At 46.1% G+C, this 24,233-nt stretch overlaps 1 protein-coding gene and 1 long non-coding RNA gene across 2 annotated transcripts in view; one reads left to right on the forward strand and one right to left on the reverse strand.

The window, feature by feature from the left end:
• LOC119964869 overlaps positions 1–14,836 on the forward strand; it is a 48,414-nt gene extending 33,578 nt beyond the window's left edge. The window contains exon 3 of the long non-coding RNA XR_005460385.1: positions 14,569–14,836. This is a non-coding gene — a long non-coding RNA (uncharacterized LOC119964869). The remainder of the gene's footprint in view (positions 1–14,568) is intronic.
• Positions 1–24,233, reverse strand: part of tmco1 (transmembrane and coiled-coil domains 1) — a 64,015-nt gene that overhangs the window by 18,606 nt on the left and 21,176 nt on the right. The window contains exons 2-5 of the mRNA XM_038794935.1: positions 24,101–24,178; positions 22,364–22,423; positions 12,490–12,536; positions 12,077–12,144 (exon numbers count right to left, since the gene is read on the reverse strand). Of these exons, the coding sequence (XP_038650863.1) occupies positions 12,077–12,144; positions 12,490–12,536; positions 22,364–22,423; positions 24,101–24,178 (253 nt within the window). The remainder of the gene's footprint in view (positions 1–12,076; positions 12,145–12,489; positions 12,537–22,363; positions 22,424–24,100; positions 24,179–24,233) is intronic.

Consider the following 24,233-nt stretch of genomic DNA (forward strand, 5'->3'; position numbering starts at 1 on the left):
CAGTGCTGGGCATGCCCAGAACATATGGGCGTGGTTCGCTGGACTCCCCGAACATCTGGTGCACCTGTCCTCACCCCCCAAAGAACCTACTCATCCTAGTCCCGGACATGGTGCAGCACCTTAAATTGGATGAGACTAAGCCTCGCACATGAGGAGGAAGAGTTGACTCTCTCCAAGGCATGCGCCCAAGTCCCGTCCTCTATCTGCTCCCCAAGTTCCTCCTCCCATTTAGCCTTCAGCTCCTCCACTGACAACTCCTCCATCTCCTGCATTACCTTATAGATGTCAGACACCTTCCCCTCTCCGACCCACACCCCCGAAAGCACTCTGTCCATCGTCCCCCGCGATGGCAGCAGAGGGAATCCCTCTACCTGTCGCCTAGCAAACGCCTTTACCTGCAAGTATCTGAACATGTTCCCTTGGGGAAGGCCAAATTTATCTTCCAGTTCCCCCAGGCCCGCAAACCTCCCGCCAATAAACAGGTCCCTCAATTTGCTGATGCCTGCCCTTTGCCACCCCCTAAATTCCCCCATCCTTGTTCCCCGGGATGAACCGATGGTTGCCACCCAGTGGAGCCTCCATCGAGCCCCCTGTTTCCCCCCGATGCCGTCTCCACTGTCCCCAGATTCTTAGGGTCGCCGCCACCACCGGGCTCGTGGTAAACCTCTTAGGGGAGACGGACAACGGTGCCGTTACCATGGCACCCAGGCTTGTACCTCTACATGACGCCATCTCCATTCTTTTCCGCGCCGCCCCTCCCCCCTCCATCACCCATTTACGCACCATTGACACATTGGTTGCCCAATAGTACCCCAGAAGGTTGGGCAGCGCCAGCCCGCCTCTATCCCTCCCTCGCTCCAGGAACACCCTCTTCACTCTCAGAGTCCCATGTGCCCACACAAAGCTCAAAATACTGCTAGTCACTCTCCTAAAGAAGGCCCTGGGGATAAAGATGGGCAGGCACTGAAAGAGGAACAAGAACCTCGGAAGCACCGTCATTTTGTCGGACTGTACCCTCCCCGCCAACGATAATGGCAGCATGTCCCACCTCTTGAACTCCTCCTCCATCTGATCTACAAGTCTGGTGAAGTTATGCTTGTGAAGAGTCCCCCAGTCCCTGGCCACCTGCACCCCCAGGTACCTAAAGCTCTCCCCTGCACGCCTAAGCGGGAGCCTACCAATGCCTTCCTCCTGGTCTCCAGGGTGCACCACAAACAACTCGCTCTTGCCTAAATTTAGTTTATAACCTGAAAAGGTCCCAAACTCAGCTAGCAACTCCATCACTCCCGGCATCCCTCCCACCAGGTCCGCCACATACAGTAACAGGTCATTGGCATACAACGACACCCTATGTTCCTCTCCACCTCGCGCCAAGCCTCTCCACCTCTCTGAATCCCTCAACGCCATTGCCAGCGGCTCGATTGCCAGTGCAAACAACAAGGGGGACAGGGGGCAACCCTGCCTGGTCCCTCGGTAAAGCCGGAAGTACTCTGACCTCCTCCTATTCGTGGCCACGCACGCCATTGGGGCCTCATATAGCAGCCTTACCCATCTAATGAACCCTTCACCAAATCCAAACCTCCCCAACACCTCTCATAGGTACCCCCACTCCACTCTATCGACTGCCTTCTCCGCATCCAGTGCCACCACTATCTCTGCCTCCCCCTCAATCGCCGGCATCATGATGACATTCAATAATCTCCGCACATTCGTGTTCAGCTGCCTTCCCTTCACGAAACCTGTCTGGTCCTCGTGCACAACCCCTGGCCCACAGTCCTCTATCCTGGTGGCCAGGATTTTTGCCAGGACCTTAGCATCCACGTTGAGGAGAGATATGGGCCTGTATGAACCACACTGCTGGGGGTCCTTGTCCCTCTTTAAAATTAACGCGATCAGCACCCGCGACATCGTCGGGGGCAAAGTCCCCCCTTCCCACGCTTCATTGAGTGTCCGCACCAGCAAGGGGCCCACTAGGTCCACAAACTTTTTATAAAATTCCACCGGGAACCCATCCGGCCCCGGTGCCTTCCCTGACTGCATCTGCCCGATCCCCTTAACTAGCTCCTCCAGCTCAATCGGCGCACCCAACTCCTCCACCTTCTCCTCCTGCACTTTCGGGAAAGAAAGCCCGTCAAGGAACCTCTCCATTCCCCTCCTCTCCCCCGTTGGCTCCGACCGGTACAGTTCCCCGTAAAAGTCCTTGAAGACCTCATTCACCTCTACCCCCTTCCGCACCACATTCCCATTCTTGTCTCTCACTCCAGCAATTTCCTTAGCCGCATCCCGCTTGCGGAGCTGATGAGCCAGCATCCTACTCGCCTTTTCACCATGTTCGTACACTGCCCCTTGTGCCTTCTTCCACTGTGCCTCCGCCTTTCTAGTGGTCAGCAAATCAAATTCAGCCTGCAGGCTGCGCCTCTCCCCCAACAGTCCCTCCTCTGGTGCCTCTGCATACCTCCTGTCCACCTCCAGCCTCTTTCCCACCAGTCTATCCCTCTCACTCCTCTCCCTGTGTGCCCGGATGGATATCAGCTCCCCACGAATCACTGCCTTCAGGGCTTCCCAGACCATCCCCACCTGAACATCCCCCGTATCATTCACCGAGGTACCCCTCAATACGTGCCCGGACCCTCCTACACACCTCCTCCTCCGCCAACAACCCCACATCCAACCGCCACAACGGACGTTGGTCCCGCACCTCCCCCATCTCCAACTCTTTCCAATGCGGAGCGTGGTCGGAGATTGCAATGGCCGAATACTCGGCCTCCTCCACTCTCGGAATCAGTCCCCTACTCACCACGAAGAAATCTATCCAAGAGTAGACCCTATGTACGTAGGAGAAGAAAGAGTACTCGCGTGCCCTCGGCCTCGCAAACCTCCATGGATCCACCCCACCCATCTGATCCATAAACCCTCTCAGTACCTTGGCCGCCGCCGGCCTCCTACCCGTCCTAGAGCTGGACCGATCCAGTGAAGGATCCAACACCGTATTAAAGTTTCCCCCCCCCATGATCAGAACTCCCGCCTCCAGATCCGGGACCCGTCCCAACATACGCCTCATAAAGCCCGCATCGTCCCAATTTGGGGCATACACACTAGCCAGTACCACCTTCTCTCCTTGTAGCCTGCCCCTAACCATAACATACCTACCCCCCTTATCCGCCACCACCTCCGATGCCTCAAACAACACATTTTTCCCCACCAGAATCGCCACTCCCCGGTTCTTCACATCCAACCCAGAGTGGAAAACCTGCCCCACCCATCCCTTCCTCAGGCGGACCTGGTCCGCCACCTTCAGGTGGGTCTCCTGAAGCATTGCCACATCTGCCTTTAGCCCCTTCAGGTGAGCCAGTACCCTCGACTGCTTCACCGGCCCATTCAACCCTCTCGCATTCCTGGTGACCAACCAGATCAGAGGGCGTCCCGCCCCCCTCCCCCCTCCCCCGTTGACTAGCCATAGCCCGTCGACTGCTCGCCCCAGGCCAGCACCCCCTGCCCGACCCAGTCCCCACAGCGACAACACCTCTCCTCTGTCCTCCCCAGCCCCCACCAGCTCCTTCCTGACCCTACCAGCAGCAACCCGGTATTCCCCTTTCCCCCCCTCCCTTCCCCCCCAGGCTAGGAACCCTCCCAGCCGCGGACCGTCCTCCATTGTACTTCCGTGGGTCAGTTAACTTCTGCTGACCCCGGAAACTCCCGCCAATAACCCGACCCCTCCCAAAGTGGGATCATCCCCCAATCTATCCCTCCTCCAGGCACCGCTCCAGCGCGGGGAAGAACCAGTTAAGGCCCCGCCTCCCCCGTCAGCATCTCCGCCCCCCAGCGCGGGAAACCAGAGGAAAGCACTTTTGCACTGACCCACCACACCCTTCTGATGCAGCTCTCAAATAACAGCCCCACTCCATACCCCCAACCCGACATAGAATACAACAAACCCCTCCGACCCTCCCCGCAAGATACACAACTCAACCAATGCCCCACAGCAGAAAAAAACATAGCAGAACAACACCCCCATAAATAACCATATCAAAATTGCAAAAGTACAAAAAAAAAGAACATAGCTACAGCAGAATCCAGCGCTAAGATATTACAACCGACCCCGCAACCCCAAACCCCTAGTTCAAGTCCAGTTTCTCCGTCCGCACGAAGGCCCATGCCTCCTCCGGGGAATCAAAATAATAATGCCGGTCCGAATAAGTTACCCACAGGCGCACGGGCTGCAACATTCCGAACTTTATCTTTTGCCTGTAAAGCACCTCCTTCGTCCGATTAAATCCGGACCGCCGCTTAGCCACCTCCGCACTCCAATCCTGGTAGATCCGTACTACCCCATTCTCCCACTTGCTGCTCTTCACCTTCTTGGCCCAGCGCAGCACACACTCCCGATCACTGAACCGGTGGAACCTCACCAGCACCACACGCGGGGGTTCATTGTCCTTAGGCCTCCTGGCCAGTACTCTGTGCTCCCTCCAGCTCCAAGGGCAGATGGAAAGACCCGGCCCCCACTAGCGAGTTCAGCATTATAGCCACATAGGTTGTCAGGTCCGACCCCTCCAGCCCCTCCGCAAGGCCCAAAATCCGCAGGTTTTTCCGCCTCATGCGGTGATCCAAGCTCCTCGAAGCGTTCCTGCCACTTCTTGTGGAGTGCCTCGTGCCCCTCCACCTTACTCACGAGGACCACGGCCTCCTCCTCTCGTTCAGTCACTCAGAGAATGCACAGAACAAGGGACAAAGCCGCAAGAGACTGGTCCGAGGGCAAGCCAAAGCCCAAACCAAATTGTAAACAGCACTTGCAAATTAGTGCTCTGGCCATATTTAAATATTGTCGTGGTGCAATACTATTGTGTATTTGCAAAAAAAATAAAAATTAAAATAAATAAATTAAAATCGCACACATAGATTCAGACAACAGGAGCATGCCATTCAAGTCCATTGTCCTTCTACAAGCTGTTCCATCCATTTAGTTCCACTTTCTGCCTTTCCCCATAGCCCTGCTATTTTTTCCCTTTCAAATATTTAGCCCATTCCCTTATGATACTACTGGATCTGCTTCCACCATCATATAAAGTACTGCATTCAGATCATAATGCAGTGTTTAAAAAAAATTGCCTTACTTTGCTCCTGGCTCATTTCCAATGGTCTTAAATCTGCAACATCCAACTTTCTGGCTAGTGGAAGATGGGGCAATGTGAAAAAGAGAATATCTAATAGAGTGATGTGGGTTACTCCGAAATATCTTGCGTATCAATTTGAAACTCAAGTTGCATTTACATTGATCAGAAACCACCAGATCCTACGGAGCAGGTCTCACACAGTGAGCCGCAACCACCAATAATCAGAATTGTTTAGGTCAGACATTGGACTTATTTTTTTTTATAAAAGGTGACTTTTGCAGCTACCATGGGTCTTTGGTGTTCTTGTACATGTGCTGATCCAAATTGGGTGCTCCTAACATTATAACACATGGCTGTACAAACAACCAGTGGGTGAGTCCATTTATTTCTCATCGGTCATGTGCATTGAACAAACAAACATTAACCAAACAGTATAAATCAGGGTTCGCGTGTGCACAGAATGTTAGGATTGCAGCCAGCATGCACTGCATAGATTTTAATGAGGACACAGATTTAAAATAATTGGATGAAGGACAGAGGGAGGAGTGTTTTTTTGTGAACACAGTGAGTTGCTATGATCGGGAATGCAGTGGTTGAAAGGGTGGTGGCAGAAGCAGATGAAAGGAAATTGGATAAATACCTGACAATGGAAAAAAGAATTGCAGGGCTGTGGGGAAAGGCGGCGGCTGTGGAATTAATTAGATAACTAGGACCGACACAGGCTCAATGGGCCAAATGACTTATCTGACTAAACGTGAAAAAGAGGAGAATATAGCTCATTGTACCAGGTTCCTGCAGCCTTTGATCATGAAAAGTAAAAACAGCTTTAAAAGCTTACAACAATTGGCATTATCACTGCTTGCTTCAGGTTTGGGTCAGTGAACTTTAATGAACACAAAAAGGCATATTACAATTACAAAGTAATTCCTCTCAACAGCTGCTTGTTCATGGTGCCAGGTGGCTTAACTGGAAGTGAATGTTGATGCAATTGTTTCACCAACTAATTTCCAGATCTGTAAATGGTATTTCTTGTTTTCAGATATTTTCCAATTGTAAAATACTTCCTCTGTAACAGGAAGCACATAATTGTGCAGTGTATATATCAGTAAAAGTGAAATTCCAAGGGGTTGGCACAACCCTTAAAAAAACATTTTCCACAACACAAGGGTTCTGTTTCATAGCTAACAAAACTTAATTCTCCAAATATTCTACTCAATTAATAGCAGTATCATCTCAAGTATTAAATCATAAGACATTATGTAGAATAAGATATCAATCTCTTGATAAATGCAAATATATAAATAGTGGTTTCTTCAAAAAACTCTCAGCCCCAAATCATGGAACAACCCAGGCTCACAGTTACCAGAAGGAAATTCATCCCCAAAATCACACGGTATACAATTTATGAGTGGAAAGCAAACAGCAGAGAATAAAAGCAGCATCTAACAAACACAATAATTAGTCAAGCATGGAAGCCATGGAGTATTCACATGGTAGCCACCGACCTTTATAGCTTTGCATATTTTAGGAGATTGGCAGTTCAGCATGGTATAGCTTTTGACAGCAAACATATTGTGACTTGATTCCAAGTCAAATTCAAGATTCTAAGAATTAATTCCCAAAGATCTGGCATATTATTTCTGCTTTCTTGAAACTGCAAGAGCCTACTGCTCTGCATCCTAGTATCCTGAATGTAGAAAATAGCAGGAGTAGGTCATTCGGCCCTTAGAGCCTGCTCCGCCATTTATTATCATGGCTGATCATCAAGTTTAATACCCTGATCCTCTTTCTGCAACCCCCCCCCCCCCCTCTTTTCCCTTGGTTTGTTTAGCCCCAGGAGCTACATCCAATTCCTTCTTGAACAACGTTTTGGCCTCAACTACTTGCAGTTGTAGCGAATTCCACAGATTCACCACTCTTGGGTGAAGAAATTTCCCAATTAATATAATCCTAACTGATTTAGGTCTCTCCTCATAGGATGGCCCCGCCATCTCAGGAATCAGCCTGGTAAACCTTTGCTGCACTCCCTTCATAGCACGAACACCCTTCCTCAGATAAGGACACCAAAACTGCACACAATACTCCAGGTTGCAGTAAAACATCTCTATTCCTATGCTCAAATCCTCTTGTTATGAAGGCCAACGTACCATTTGCCTTCTTTACTGCCTGCTGTACCTGCGTGCTTACTTTCAGCGACTGATGCACGAGGACACCAAGGTCTCGCTGAGTATCCACATTCAAATAATAATCCGACTTCCTATTTTTGCTACCGAAGCGGAAAACCTCACATTTATCTACATTATACTGCATCTGCCATGCATGTGCCCACTCACTCAGCCTGTCCAAACATAAGAACATAAGAACTAGGAGCAGGAGTAGGCCATCTGGCCCCTCGAGCCTGCTCCACCATTCAATGAGATCATGGCTGATCTTTTGTGGGACTCAATCCACTTTCCGGCCCGAACACCCTAACCCTTAATCCCTTTATTCTTCAAAAAACTATCTATCTTTACCTTAAAAATATTTAATGAAGGAGCCTTAACTGCTTCACTGGGCAAGGAATTCCATAGATTCACAACCCTTTGGGTGAAGATGTTCCTCCTAAACTCAGTCCTAAATCTACTTCCCCTTATTTTGAGGCTATGCCCCCTAGTTCTGCTTTCACCTGCCAGTGGAAACAACCTGCCCGCATCTATCCTATCTATTCCCTTCATAATTTTATATGTTTCTATAAGATACCCCCTCATCCTTCTAAATTCCAACGAGTACAGTCCCAGTCTACTCAACCTCTCCTCGTAATCCAACCCCTTCAGCTCTGGGATTAACCTAGTGAATCTCCTCTGCACACCCTCCAGCGCCAGTACATCCTTTCTCAAGGAGATCAAAACTGAACACAATACTCCAGGTGTGGCCTCACTAACACCTTATACAATTGCAGCATAACCTCCCTAGTCTTAAACTCCATCCCTCTAGCAATGAAGGACAGAATTCCATTTGCCTTCTTAATCACCTGTTGCAACTGTAAACCAACTTTGTGACTCATGCACTAGCACACCCAGGTCTCTCTGCACAGCAGCACGCTTTAATATTTTATCATTTAACTGTTTGCAGTTATTCCTACCAAAATGGATAACCTCACATTTGTCAACATTGTATTCCATCTGCCAGACCCTAGCCCATTCACTTAACCTATCCAAATCCCTCTGCAGACTTCCAGTATCCTCTGCACTTTTCACTTTACCACTCATCTTAGTATCATCTGCAAACTTGGACACATTGCCCTTGGTCCCCAACTCCAAATCATCTATGTAAATTGTGAACAATTGTGGGCCCAACACGGATCCCTGAGGGACACCACTAGCTACTGATTGCCAACCAGAGAACCACCCATTAATCCCCTTTGCTTTCTATTAATTAACCAATCCTCTATCCATACCCTTAATGCCATGCATCTTTATCTTATGCAGCAACCTTTTGTGTGGCACCTTGTCAAAGGCTTTCTGGAAATCCAGATATACCACATTCATTGGCTCCCCATTATCTACTGCACTGGTAATGTCCACAAAGAATTCCACTAAATTAGTTAGGCACCACCTGCCCTTTATGAACCCATGCTGCGTCTGCCCAATGGGACAATTTCTATCCAGATGCCTCGCTATTTCTTCCTTGATGATACATTCCAGCATCTTCCCTACTACCGAAGTTAAGCTCACTGGCCTATAATTACCCGCTCTCTGCCTACCTCCTTTTTTAAGCAGTGGTGTCATGTTTGCTAATTTCCAATCCACCGGGACCACCTCAGAATCTGGTGAATTTTGGTAAACTAGTGCATTTGCAATTTCCCTAGCCATCTCTTTCAGCACTCTGGGATGCATTCCATCAGGGCCAGGAGACTTGTCTACCTTTAGCCCCGTTAACTTGTCCATCACTACCTCCTTAGTGATAACAATCCTCTCAAGGTCCTCACCTGTCATGCCTCATTTCTATCAGTCACTGGCATGTTGTGTGTCTTCCACAGTGAAGACTGTTCCAAAAAACCTGTTCAGTTCCTCAGCCATTTTCTCATCTCCCATTATTAAAACTCCCTTCTCATCCTCTAAAGGACCAATATTTACCTTAGCCACTCTTTTTTGTCTTATATATTTGTAGAAACTTTTACTGTCTGTTTTTATATTCTGAGCAAGTTTACTCTCATACTCTATCTTACTCTTCTTTATAGCTTTTTTAGTAGCTTTCTGTTGTCCCCTAAAGATTTCTAGTCTCCCACCAATCTTTGACACTTTGTATGCTTTTTCCTTCAATTTGATACTCTCCCTTATTTCCTTAGATATCCACGGTCGATTTTCCCTCTTTCTACCGTCCTTCCTTTTTGTTGGTATAAACCTTTGCTGAGCACTGTGAAAAATCGCTTGGAAGGTTCTCCACTGTTCCTCAACTGTTCCACCATAAAGCCTTTGCTACCAGTCTACCTTAGCTAGTTCTTCTCTCATCCCATTGTAATCTCATTTGTTTAAACACAAAACACTAGTATTTGATTTTACCTTCTCACCCTCCATCTGTATTTTAAATTCCACCATATTGTGATCGCTCCTTCCGAGAGGATCCCTAACTATGAGATCATGAATCAATCCTGTCTCATTACACAGGACAAGATCTAGGACCGCTTGCTCCCTCGTAGGTTCCATTACATACTGTTCTAGGAAACTATCGCGGATACATTCTATAAACTCCTCCTCAAGGTTGCCTTGACCGACCTGGTTAAACCAATCGACATGTAGATTAAAATCCCCCATGATAACTGCTGTACCATTTCTACATGCATCAGTTATCTCTTTGTTTATTGCCTGCCCCACCATAACATTACTATTTGGTGGCCGATAGACTACTCCCCCTATCAGTGACTTTTTCGCCTTACTATTCCTGATTTTCACCCAAATGGATTCAACCTTATCCTCCATAGCACCGATGTCATCCCTTACTATTGCCCGGATGTCATCCTTAAATAACAGAGCTACACCACCTCCCTTACCATCCACTCTGTCCTTCCGAATAGTTTGATACCCTCGGATATTTAACTCCCAGTCGTGACCATCCTTGCATCCTCCTCACAGCTCACCCTCCCACCCAACGTTGTATCATCTGCAAATTTGGAGCTAATATATTCAGTTCCCTCATCTAAATCATTAATAAATAATGTGAACAGTTGGGGTACTGGCACAGATCCCTGCAATACCCCACTAGTCACTTTTGCTTCCTGTCTGCTAACCAGCTTTTTATCCATTTCCAGACACTACCCGTAATTCCATGCATTTTAACTTTACATAGTAATCTGCTAAGTGAGACCTTGTCAAAGGCCTTCTGAAAGTCTAAATAAACCACATCCACCGGTTCTCCCTGGTCAACTCTACTAGTTACATCTTCAAAGAATTCTAGTAGATTTGTCAAGAATGATTTTCCTTTCATAAACCCATGCTGACTTTGTTTGATTACACCACTGCTTTCCAAACGCTGTGCTATGAAAACCTTGATAATGGACTCCAGCAACTTCCCTATTACTGACGTTAAGCTCACAATCTATAGTTCCGTTTTCTCTCTACCTCCCTTTTTGAATAGCGGGGTTACATTCGCTACCCTCCAATCCGCAGGAACCATTCCAGAGTCCAAAGAATTTTAGAAAATGATGACCAATGGATCTACTATTTCTAGGGTCACTTCCTTAAGTAGTCTGGGATGAAGATTATCAGACCCTGAAGATCTGTCCACCTTCAATCCCAAAACCAGGGGCTGGTTTAGCTCACCAAGCTAAATCGCTGGCTTTTAAAGCAGACCAAGCAGGCCAGCAGCACGGTTCGATTCCCGTACCAGCCTCCCCGGACAGGCGCCGGAATGTGGCGACTAGGGGCTTTTCACAGTAACTTCATTGAAGCCTACTCGTGACAATAAGCGATTTTCATTTCATTTCATTAATTCCCAAAACCATTTCTTTACTAATATTAATTTCCTTCAGCACCACACTAAACTTGTGCTCCTCAGAACCTCTAGTATATTATTCATGTCTTCTTTTGTGAACAGTATGAATTTAGTTCCTCAGATATTTCTTTGTTCCCCATTATGAATTCCCAGTTTCTGACTGTATGTGTCTCTGTTATGAATTCCTCCGTTTCTGACTGTAACGGGCCTACATTAGTTTTTATTAATCTTTTTCTCTTTATACACCCATAGAAAAGGTTTGCAGTCAGTTTTTATGTTCCCTGCTAGTTTAATTTCAAATTGTATTTTCCCTTCTTAATCAATCCCTTGGTATGCCTTTGCTGAATTTTAAACTGTTTCCTGTGAACACGCAGAAAAAGGCCAAATGGTCAATCTAGCTCATCCCATGCCAACATGGCAAACTGATGAGCATCAACAACCCCAAACCACCCTCCTGTGCAATGCAATACAAGTTACTAGCTGAAACTAAACCATGGAGCCTACTCAAAAACAGAGGCTGAACTGTATCTATGCATTAATTATACTGCATTTACCACTTCAGTAGTTGTTTGTATTACATATTTGCAAATTTGTCATTAGTGTTCGGAAGTTACTTATTTGCAATTTCTATTCTGGGTGCCAGGGAAGAGAAAATTGGGAGAAAGCATTAGCTTCTCTGGATGCATTATGGTACTGTTTCATTTAGCTCAGTGTTGCTGTTAGCAGCAACATTATTAATCTATATAATTAAAGTTTCTTTTGACGAAAGAACAAGTTAATTTGAATTATCTACATACATCATTTTGAATATCATATTATCTTTATATGGCCATCCAAATTACAGAATTAATGCTAAAAACACAATTGATACGATGCTGCCCAGGCAGTTGTGGAACATAGCTAGCCACAAGTTCCAATATTCATGCACAGATTTAAATAAAAATTCTGTAGATAATTACAAATGATAAAAGCTCAAAGCCAGGTGTACTCACATGGAATTAAACATGCCCATCAAAGCTGTGAAACAAAATCCAATAGCAAACATGGACTTCATTCGCACCTAAAAATGAAAATTAACAAGTAATTCCCAAGAGACAACTTTATATTGCTCAGTTTGTAAATAGATTCCATGATGTCAAAGAACAAGTACAAGAGTACAAGGGAGGGTTCGCTCATTATTATGCCAGAATCTGTAAGATGCCTTTATACATATTTATTTATGTACAACTACTACAAGAGAAGACACCACAAAATGCAATTCCACTGACTCTTCAACGCCTCATGCCATATTTGCAAATATCAATAAAGAGGAAATAACCAAGTAAAAAGTACTGAATAATTTTCTCCAATGGAAATCACTGCATTGAACAGCATTAACAACATCTTGGGAACAGGTTTTTCTTACCATTGAGAGGTCCCGGTTATTATTTTTCAATTTTTCCTCTTGTCTCTCTGAAAGTAATGTCAATAAAGTTAAATTTACCTTTTGGTAATGGAGCATATACATTTACACCGTGTACCCTGCATCTTAATCCACATCTGCCAGGTGGAAAGTTTTTTTTTTTTATAAATGCTGTTCAAGAGCAAAGAATTACTCATATATAAAATAGGGCATGTGAAGTGTTCACTGTTTAAGAAACTGATTATAGAAAAGAGATTTGCCTCACATCATATAAATGTTATCAAATCCACTCCTTGCTGCAATGTGATAGGAACCATGCGATTGGCTGGGTATGGAATACACATGAGTGAAAAAGGGCACCTACCTAGTGCAACAGGAACTTAATAGCATATATTTACAATAGTTTATCAGCAGTGTGGCAGCTGGTTAGTTTAGATGGCTAACATGTGGTTCCAAATATCACCAACCAACAGTTTGATTCCTGATAAAAGCAAATTACAGGGAGGTGATGGAGTGCACAAGTAGACTGCAGTTGGGCACGACCCCAGAGGTAGACGGCTTTCGTGCAGAGTTTAACAAGCAGTTTGTGACGTATTTGCAATTTGTAGTTGGCCCACCACCTGGTGGGTATGTTTGGTGAGGCGGTAGAAAAGATTGGGGGGGGGTTGCTGGCTATATTAACGCAGGTGACAACTTCGCGATCCTGAAAAAGGCGAAGGACCCACTGGAGCATGGGGCCTACTTCACTGCTAAACACGGATGAGAAAGACCTGGCGAAGGTATTGGAAAGGGTGTCCCAGAGGTGGTTTCTGAGGACCAAAGGAGTTTAGTCAGGGGGAGGCAGCTCTCCAGTAACAGGAGGAGGTTGCTGAATGTAATTATGGTTCCGTCAGGGGGACGGGAGCCGGAGGTGATGGTGTCCAAGGATGCGGAGAAGGCATTCGACCAGGTAGAGTGGAGGTATCTGTTTTCAAAAAGGTTTGAGTTTGGACCGAAATTCGTGATATGGGTTTGATATTTGTACGCGTACCCCTTGGTCAGTTTTCGAACGAATGAGACGAGTTTGGGTTGCATAGGGGGATGAGGCAGAGGTGCCCGCTGTCGACATTGTTGTTTAAGTTGGCTATAGAGCCCTTGGTGATGGCCTTCAGGAGTCGGTTGAGTGCGCAAGATTGTGAGGGGGGTGATTAGGGAGCACCGGGTATCATTGTACACGGACGACATGATGTTTGTGTTGGACCGATTCAGGGCATTTTCAGGCTCAACGTTGAACGTAGGAGGAAGTGAGGTGTGGCTGGTGAACACGGCAGGGTGGGGCAAATCTGGGGGTGCTACCATTCAGGGTGGCATGGGAGCGTGCGGTTTAGATATCTGGGGATTCAGGGCCACAATGCATTGGTTGAACTTGACAGGGTTGGTGGAAGAGGTTAAAGGGGACTTTAAAAGGTGGGATTATGTTGCGCTTGATGTTGGTGGGGAGGGTGCAGGTGGTAAAGATGAATGTTTGTCTTTCAGTCCCTCCCAATTTTTCTCCCTTAGGCCTTTTTCCAGAAGGTGGAGGCGCTGGTCTCGGAGTTTGTGTGGGTAGAGAAGGTGCTGAGGGCGAGGAGAACCCTGCTGCAAAGGCAGCGGCACGGGGGAGTGAAGAGGAGGAGTTGGTTATTAATAATCGGGAATCAGTTGAAGAGCTACTTTAATTTGGACCTCATCAAGCGTGGACACCATAGTCCAGGTACTGGCAGGTGAGGGACTATGCGCGTAAGGAGCTACCGACGTTCCTCCAACTACCGGAGTACACGATGCTGGAGAAATTACTGCTCTGGGATGGAGGTGAAGGACAGTAGGATCGGGGACATATACAGGTAGTAATTGGGAGAGCAGGGCAAGGTGCTGGTGGAAAGGATTAAGCAGAAGCAGGAGGGAGATAGGTAGGTAGGTAGGTAGGATGTGGCACGTGAACGCAACTTCCTCCTGTGCTAGAATGAGCTTGATTCAGTTTAAAGCAGTGCACAAGAGCGGTGACAGAGCTTTGACAAAAGAATCATCCAGACTTGAAACGTTAGCTCCCTTCTCTCTCCACAGATGTGATTGTCCAGTATTTTCGGAGTTTGATTCCTATTCCAGCTAAGGTGGTTGGGATCTCAAGTGTGGAAGATAATGGTAAACCATCACTGAAAATTCACCAAGAAAATGGTTGGGTGACGCATTAGCAGACAATGAGCCAAGGACCTGTCTTTGGGCAGAGCATATAAGAAATAGACTTAAGAAATGGACTAGAACCAGCAGCATGTTAAACTGTGCAAACCAATTGGTAGAATTACAAATAAACAGAACTGAATTAATTATTAAAGACCGGTGTTCTCTGGGTCATTTGTTTTTTTTTTAAAACTGTTGGACAGCTAACCACTGGAAAATACCCTCTATGAATAATAACACTGGAGAATAGGGAAATGAGATAACTACATTCTAAAGTGACATACTCAAATAGCGACAGTTATAATCCATCTTGTTCCCAATTTCAAAATGGAGCAGTGGAGGTAAATTGACAAGGGAACACAGTCAGGTTGCTGTAAAAGTAGTCATCATACAAAAAGGTTTTGCGTTTACTTTCCCCAACATCTCCTGGGCAAACACCATGTACAAACACGTTTCATCATCTGCATCAACAACATCTGCACTATCCACATAAAACTTTGGACCTTGCAGGACCACTTTCATTCAAGAGTCCAGTCACTTACCATGGGCTGGATTCTCCACTGGGGTTTTCCATTATTCCGGGAGCACACTCACGCCCGGGGATTTCCCGACGGCGTGGGGCTGCCCACAATGGGAAATCCCATTGGCCAGCTCGTGGGACAAAGAATCCCACTGCTGGCGGGAGCATGCCACACCAGTTGTTTGGTGTGGCGGGATGGAGAATCCCGACCCATGAATTTTATAAAATACATACCCCCAAAACAAATGATGAGTTTAGCCTCTTGCAGACAGATTCCATTTTCATCGTACATTAACAGCATTGTGGGTGTGCTTACAACATATGCAGCAGTTCAAAAAGGCAGCTCACCAACACCTTCTCATGGGCAATAAATGCTGGCCTAGCCAGTGATACCCACATCCCTTGAATGAGTAAAAATGTAATGTTTGAAAGCATGTATTAGTTTCATCCTATGAATACTGGTCTGAATGTCAGATAAAATTAGGAAACAAAGAGGATGTGAAGAGCAATCACAATATTTCTAGTTTCTGACATTACAAAAAGAGTGTAGCTGTTAATCCCAAGCACTGTCCTAACATGGGTAATATAGGTAGATGTACAGACAGAGATTCATCCGGAGTATGAAAACTGCCTTTATACTGGGAACTCACAACTGATGAATCAGGATAAAGCCCAAACAGTTCATATGGGCACCTATGATGAACTCAAAAAGTCAGTCCCTCACTTATCTTGGAAATGAGCTCTCTTTTAAAAAAAAACGAGACTCTGGAACCAACCCAGTCAACGACTCCTGCAGCTCAACTTGGCTGTGCCAATCAGCAACCAGTTCAAACTGAGATTATTGGCATGCTTCACAGCACCAGTGACCCAGGTTCGATTCCCCGATTGAGTCACTGTCTGTGCAGATTTTGTACGCTCTCCGCAAGTCTGCGTGGGTTTCTTCCGGGTGCACCGGTTTCCTCCCATAAGACCCACAAGACATGCTGTTAGGTGAATTGGACATTCTGAATTATCTCAGTGTACTCGAACAGGCACCATAGTGTGGTGACTTGGGGATTTTTACAGTAACTTATTGTAGTGTGAATGTAAGCCTACTTGTGACACTAATAAAGATTATTATTCTCCAAGCAGCCTCAAAACCAAACAAAGATAAATTAATAGAAGATAAAAGCAAATTGCTGCTGATGCTGGAATCTGAAACAAAAACAGAGAACATTGGACAATCTCAGCAGGTCTGACAGCATCTGTGGAGAGAAAAGGAGCTAACAGAGTCAGGATGACTGTGTCAAAGCACAGCTCAAAATGTTAGCTCCCTTCTCTCCTTTGATTTGATTGTCACGTGTACCGAAGTACAGTGCAAAGTATTTTTCTGCAGCCAAGGGAATGTACACATTACGCACATAGTAGACAAAAAGAATCATTAGAGTAGATTGACAAATGGTGCATTAGCAAATAGTGATTGGTTACAGTGCGGAACAAGGGGCCAAACAAAGCAAATACATGAGCAAGAGCAGCATAGGGCGTCGTGAAGTGTTCTTACAGGTAACAGATCAGTCCAAGGGGGAGTCGTTGAGGAGTTTTGTAGCTGTGGGGAAGAAGCTACACCTGTGTCTGAACGTGCGGGTCTTCAAACTTCTGTACCTTCTGGAAGAAGGCAATGCCTGGGTGGGACGGGGTCTCTGATAATGCTGTCTGCCTCCCTGAGGCAGCGGGAGGTGTATACAGAATCAATGGGAGGGTGCGATCTTGGGCCGAGCAGTTGCCATACCAAGCTGTGGTACATCCGGACACAATGCTCTCTATCGCACATCTGTAGACGTTTGAGAGAGTCGATGCAGACATGCCGAATTTTTTTCGCTCCTGTAGGAAATAGAGACATTGTTGGGCTTTCTTGACTGTTGCATCAACGTGAGTGGACCAGGGCAGACTGTTGGTGATGATGACCCCATGCTGTCAGACTGCTGAGATTGTCCATTATTTTCTGTTTTTTACAACTTAATACAAGTGACCTATTGACATGAGTGACAATCTTCACTCAAACTTTAAGACGCTTTATTGTTCCAGTGTCGAATCATTTCTGAGCATTGTGCCAAGAAAAACATAATATTCTCCAGCTTCTTTTGGTGCAAGCTATGGGTTAACAAACCAAGGATGGTATTAACATAAGAATTCCCATAAGTGTCCAAAATAGCTATCATTAATGCAATAGTGGAAATGCACATTTGGCACACTAGAAAACAGAAACACTTTCTAATAAGATGACAAACAGAACCTCTCTAGCCTCTGCTTTTATATTTAGTCACAAGAAATTATAGCTCACAGAAGACATCTGTCTAGAACAAGAGATTGGGAGCGAGAGAAAAAAGTGCTAGTGTTGGAAGCTGTATCTGACACCCCACTAACAAACCGTGCCTTAACGGTAGCCCTAATTAATTATTGTCCTATCTAGCAGTAATGCCACATTCTGAAACTTGCATTTCTTCCAAAAGTAGAAAACATCACATTCAACATCATGCCTTCACAAGGGGCTGGTTTAGCACAGGGCTAATTCACTGGCTTTTAAAGCAGACCATGGCAGGCCAGCAGCACAATTCAATTCTCGTACCAGCCTCCCCGAACAGGCGCCGGAATGTGGCGACCCCCCCCAAAAAACCACAACCCAGGGTACTGCAGAGCACTAAATGAGATATTCGGACTGGTGAGTCATAGCTTGGTCACAGAGGTCAGTTGTGAGGGTGTCTTGAAGGAGAGGGAGAGAGAGAGAGAGAGAGAGAGAGAGAGAGAGAGATGCAGATATTGAGTTGCAGAGCATCATACCCAGATGGATGAACATATCTACTGTCAAATGGTGGATGCAGAGGTGGGGCGGGAAGAATGTACAATAAGCCACAGTTGGCAAAACAACAGAGAGCTGAACATATGGCCTTAATCTTAGTGACAAAGAATTCCATTAACTCCTCATATTGCCCATTGAAGGGATAGAGAAGGGGCCAAGGATTGTGAATCCAACAAAGCAGCCTGGGCATAGCTTGCTCTCCATGATGATCCTGGATTAGTGGACAGTCTAGCAGAGGAGAACAAGGCTCAGTAATACATGTTGCAATCCAGCCAAATCTGGTGATAGGTGGCTGCACCATCTATGTACCAGACTTGGTCAAACCTACATCTGAACTTCAGGAAGCAAAGAAAGATGGAGGCCATGATAGGGGAAATCAACCAAAATGGAAAAGAGCAAAAGGTTCCTTGACACAAGGGCATCAAAGGTGATAGTCAGGATCAGATTGGTACAGGCTAAAAGTACCAGTCAAACTTATTTACAGTTAAGCATTTTACTGAAGTGTAATGAAGACAGTAATTAGATACTAAACAGCAGAATAAGTACATGGGGTGTCCCTAGCCCCCAGACCTAGAATACCTGCTGATGGTGAAGTGTCGTCCTTTCTACCTCACATGTGAATTCACCTCTGTACTCATCACAGCAGTCTACATTCCACCCCAGGCGGAAGTGAAGAAAGCACTTGACAAACTACACTCCACCATCAACAACTAAGAAACAAAATCACCCTGAACCCCTGGCAATTGCGGCTGGAGACTTTAACCAGATCGACCTCAGGAGGGTTCTACCTAAACTCCATCAACATACCTCCTGCCCCATCAGAAGTGCAAACACTCTGGACCACAGCTACACAAGCATCAAAAAGATGCCTACCGCGCCCTTCCCTGATCATGCTTTGGCAAATCCGACCACAAGTTGGTACCCCTACTTCTCCAGACAATTCTTATACAATGCTTTTGATAAAGAACTTATAGTCAAGACTACAGGCAGAACTTTTAATTTCCTTTTTATTTTTTTTTTGCTGTATTCTTTTTTAAAATATTTTTATTCTCCTCCTCTTCCACATTTTCTCCCAAATTTACACCCACCAACAATAAACAATAATCAGTAACAAATAGGTCAATCCCATAGCAATAATAACGATCCCATCCTCCCACCAAACCCCAAACATTAGCTCGCATGTTCACATAAACAAATGACAAAAAGGAATTAGGGATCACCCATAGTCGCCATTAACACACACAGCCCCCCTCCCCCAAACCCTCCCATCTACCCGTCCCAACTAATGTTCGATGTTATCCAGTTCTTGAAAGTGCACAATGAATAACGCCCATGAATTGTAGAACCCCTCCATCCTTCCCCTCAGTTCAAATTTAACCTTCTCAAGAATTCCAACAGGTTCCCCGCCACGCCAGGGCACAGGGTGGAGAGGTTGCTCGACAACCTATCAGGATCCGTCTTCGGGCGATCAACAAGGCGAAGCATCTGCCTCCGCACCCGTTTCCAACCCTGGCTGGTCCGACACCCCGTATATGGCCTCCCGGGGGCTCGGGTTCAGTTTCACGTGCACCACTTTAGAAATTACCCTAAAAACCTCCTTCCAGTAATCCTCCAGCTTTGGACAGGACCAAAACATATGAATGTGATTAGTGACCCCTCACATTCCATGTGATTATCCTAACGGGGGGTCTCTCCCCCCCCCCCCCCCCCCCACCACCATCATACCACCAGGCCCTGCCCCATGAGTCTGACCTGCCCCGATCCATTATTAACATCGAATCCCCCCTCCCAAAAACCTCCCCGACATTTCCTTTCGAAAAAACATCTCCCAGCATCGATCCGCGCCCCCCCCCCCCCCCCCCCCGCCCTTGTTCGCCTCGTAAGGCCATCAAAACCTGCTAACCAGACTCCAATGTCCGCAGCCCTCCTCTCATCTCATTCACTAGCCGACATTAGGTAGCTAGCGTGGGTGACTCCCCCTGCCAAGGTATACTGTCCCCTCCCACCCAGTCCCAGAGAGAAAAAAACAGAAACAATCCAACCCATACAATTCACTAAGATATAACCGTCGCAACACAGAATGCCAATTAACCCAACCAATAACTTGAACTCTAACAATGTGAAGTAAATTACAATACATGTCAATGAAAAGAAAGTTATAGCATTTATACATTTTCCAGCTCCCCAATCACAGCCCACAGTCTCGCTTCCAGCTCCGCTCCTCACATCTGTCCCAAGCCTTCTGCCCTCATGAACGCTCCAGCCGCCTCCGCTGTCTCGAAATAAAAGTCTTTGGCGTTACAAGTCACCCTCAGCTTCGCCGGGTATACCATATCAAAATCGCACCCCCTTGTTGTACAGCGCTGCCTTCACTCACCCGAACGCCGCTCGTCTTTTTGCCAACTCCACCGTCAAGTCCTGGTAGATCCGAACTCCAGCACCATCCCACTGCGCCTCGTGCTTCTGCTTCGCCCAGCTTAACACCTTCTCCTTCATGCAGTACTTATGGAAGCAGATAATTACTGCTCTTGGCGACTCATTCACTTTGGGCTTCAGCCTTAATGACCGATGAGCTCGGTCCAGCTTGTACCGGGAGTGGTTCTCACCCTCCCCCATCAACTCCGCCAACCTCTTAGCGAAGTACTCGGTTGGCCTTGGGCCCCTCTGTCCCTTCGGGCAAGCCCAGAATTCTCAGATTGTGCAGCCTCGAGCGGTTCTCCAAGTCCTCGAGCTTTGCTCGGAGTCCTCTGTTGACCTCCACCACCCTCCACAGTTCATCCCCCATCAAGGTGAGCTGGTCGCTGTGCTGCAACACAGCCTCCTCCACTTCCTTCATCTTCTCAACTTGGTCTCTCACCTCGGCCGATGTGTTTGCCAAACCAGGGGGTTGCCTCCTCCACCAATGACTTCAATGCAACCACCATCTCCGTCCTCAAAGCCTCCATGTGTCTCGCAAACTGTTTTTCTAGCTCCACAACCATCACATCGGTCATCTTCTCCACCATAAGCAGTGTGGCCCCACCATGCGGTCCAGTATCCACCATCCTATCAGCACTTTTACTGGTCCTCTCATTCAACGGCAAGCCCGCGTTTCCTCCCTTCTTCGACGCTGCTTTTCGTATCTTTTAACGACTTACAATTTTTCATTTTTCATTCCCTTTCCTTCTTAATCTTTTTTCTTTTTAAAATGAAACGAAAATTCTTCCTTCAAGAAAAAGAAACTTCTCACAAAACTTTCTTTAAAACTTCTTTCTCTTCTTTTTTGTATTCCTCAAGAATTCCCCTGGGACCGACCTTCAGTCTTCTTAGAATATTCTAGGCGGGAGCCACCCGATGTGGAACAGCTCCACTACATCACGCCCTGTCTTCGGGCCTGCCGCCTTTTCCTCCGTTTGGCTCTGCCCCCGCTTCTCCGACCCGACTGCCACGCGCACTGGGTCGGCCGGGGTGGTGGTGGTTGGGGGGGGGGGGGGGGGGAATTCTGCTGTATTGATTTGAGCAAGAAAGTCATACTTCAAATCAATTCCAGCTGGAAAACTTCCATGATGTTATTTTAGCATTATACTTAGTATTTTAAAATCTCACTTCACCCAAATGCTCTTGATCAAAGAAACTCTTCACCTTAACTAATTCTTGATAAAGTTAAACTGTCCTTTCTCTCTCACACTAAAGCAAGTTTTTCCATCTTGTGGTGATGCAGTATTGATTTTGACAGTCACTTTCAAAATACAGAACTGCGACTGTAAGGTTTAAAACGTCAATTGCTCCCCGCCCCCTACCATTTCACTGCATCTGGGAGAAGATCTGCTGGTATGTCCTGCCCAAGCAGGATCATAATACATTCAGCAGGTATCTGATGTTCACTGTTAGCTGTCTGCCCTTGACAAAGCCCATCTGATCTTTCCCCAACTACCTCGGATACGCAACTATCCAGTCGCCTCGCCAGGGCCTTTGCCATGACTTGGCTTCCGTGCTCAGGAGTGAGATGGGTCTCTATGACCCACATTCCATCAGATCTTTGTCATTTTTAGGAATCAGAGACATTGAGGCCAGTGTCAGCGTGGGCAGCATCGACAACAAATCATTGTGCAGGTGCGGAGTAGCGCTGCTACAGATTTTTTGTAGAAAGTCCACCGGAAACCCCCTACTATTTCAAACTGCAAGGCTCATTTGGCTTTACAACATGAATATCTAACTAAATAACTAAATAATATCTTTTTAGATATTAAAACCCAGTTGAGAGTGGTCTTGGATTCATGTGAAAGGCACTATTGTACGTAGGCTTTACAAAAACATGCTCTTGAAGTGAATCTCTGATCATTTACCGATTTTCTTCTTTTGTTGCTTCCCAGCAGATTCTGTTATAGCCTCTTTCTTTTTTTCTACTGTTGGGGAAAAAAAAAAAGAGAGAATTCAAAATTGGTCAAAGCTGAACTATGTGGATACTAAAATAACTAGCCACCTATCCCCATTAGGGTCAACCCTTTTCTCCATCATAGATTAGGAGTGAAGTCATTCATCGACTATTCCACTGTCCAGTTTCACTCAACTTATCTGATAATGAAACAGCTTGTGCCACCCTCCAGCAGGACGTGGACGACATCCAAACAGAGTTGAGAAGTGACAGGTAAAATTCACATGTACACATGGTAAATTATTACTACATCCAAGGGAAAACTAGTCATTTCTATTGTCAACTCCCTCATTTACTTGTTGGGGTCACCACTGACTAAAGATTGCCACCATAACACCATGCCTAAACAGCAGTGCAGAGACTGAAAATTCAGACAAGTAACAAACCTCCTCATCGCTCAAAACATCTCCATCACCTACATGATTCAGGTTAGATGCTATACTCACCACTCACCTGGAGGCACAGTCACACTACCAGCCAAGAGTTTCAGCACCATCCAGTATTTACAGTAGTTTGTAATGATGAGTGTCCTGGTCAGTGAATACAATAGCCAGCCCCTCCATCACTAGCACTAGTTATGTATGCTCTACAGTCCCACCACAACAATTCACCAAGGTTACTGGAACAACACTTCCCTTATGTGACCACTATCAACGAGAAACGCTAACAGCAACGGTGTGGGAATTCCAACGAAGTATCTCTACAGTCAGGGTGGTGCAGTGGTTAGTGCTGCCTCACGGTGCTGAGGACCCGGGTTCGATCCCGGCCCTGGGTCACTGTCCTTGTGGAGTTTGCGCATTCTCTCCATGTCTGTGCGGGCCTCACCCCCATAACCCAAAGATGTGCAGGTGGGTGGATTGGCAATGCTAAATTGTCCCTTAAATTGGGGAAAAAAAATAATTGGGTATTCTAAATTTATATATTTTTTTTAAATGTGCCTCTACAGTCAAACCTGCCCGACAGACATACATCATCACTCCGTCAACCTTCTGGCATTCCCTACCCAACGTCTGGACAGCAGTGGTTCAAAGCAGCCTATTTTCAGCTTCTTAGAAACTGGGAGTAAACCACAAATGTGGTCTTTCCAGCAATGTTCACGTGACAAGAATATGTTTTTAAAAAATTCTTCTGAGCTAAAAGCAAAGCGATGCCCAATTCTCTTGCCAACTTTACAGATTCAAGTAGCTAATGGAGTACTGGATGCTAAAGAATAAGTCACTACGAATTACAGAATGGCTTAATGCACAGAAAGAAAAGTCGCTTTTGCCACTTGAGCATCACAGTAAATGTGTAAAATATCAGAAATAAGATAAATCTGTGGTAATTATAGTGCTGAAAAAGAACAGGGAAGGTAGTCACATTTTATCTTATAGAAGATAAGTACACTTTTTTAAAATAAATTTAGAGTATCCAATTATTTTTTTTCCAAATTAAGGGGCAATTTAGCGTGGCCAATCCACCTAACCTGCACATCTTTGGGTCGTGGGGGTGAAACCCACGCAGACATAGGGAGAATGTGCAAACTCCGCACAGACAGTGACCCAGGGGCGGGATTCAAACTAGGTCCTCAGCGCTGTAGGCAGCAATGTTAACCACTATGCCATGTGCTGCCCCTGAAAATGGCTTACACTTAATGGTGGCCACTTACACTTCTTGCTCTGTTTCTCTACTTCAGCCTTCAGTCGTTTGTATTTGTCAGTTCTGTACACCAGTACCCATGTGATACCTGTAAATACAACAAAAAACATGTTTTTATCCTCTGTAATCTAATGTTATTGCTT

The sequence above is a fragment of the Scyliorhinus canicula genome, chromosome 4, assembly GCF_902713615.1.
Source record: "Scyliorhinus canicula chromosome 4, sScyCan1.1, whole genome shotgun sequence".
Lineage (NCBI taxonomy): Eukaryota > Metazoa > Chordata > Chondrichthyes > Carcharhiniformes > Scyliorhinidae > Scyliorhinus > Scyliorhinus canicula.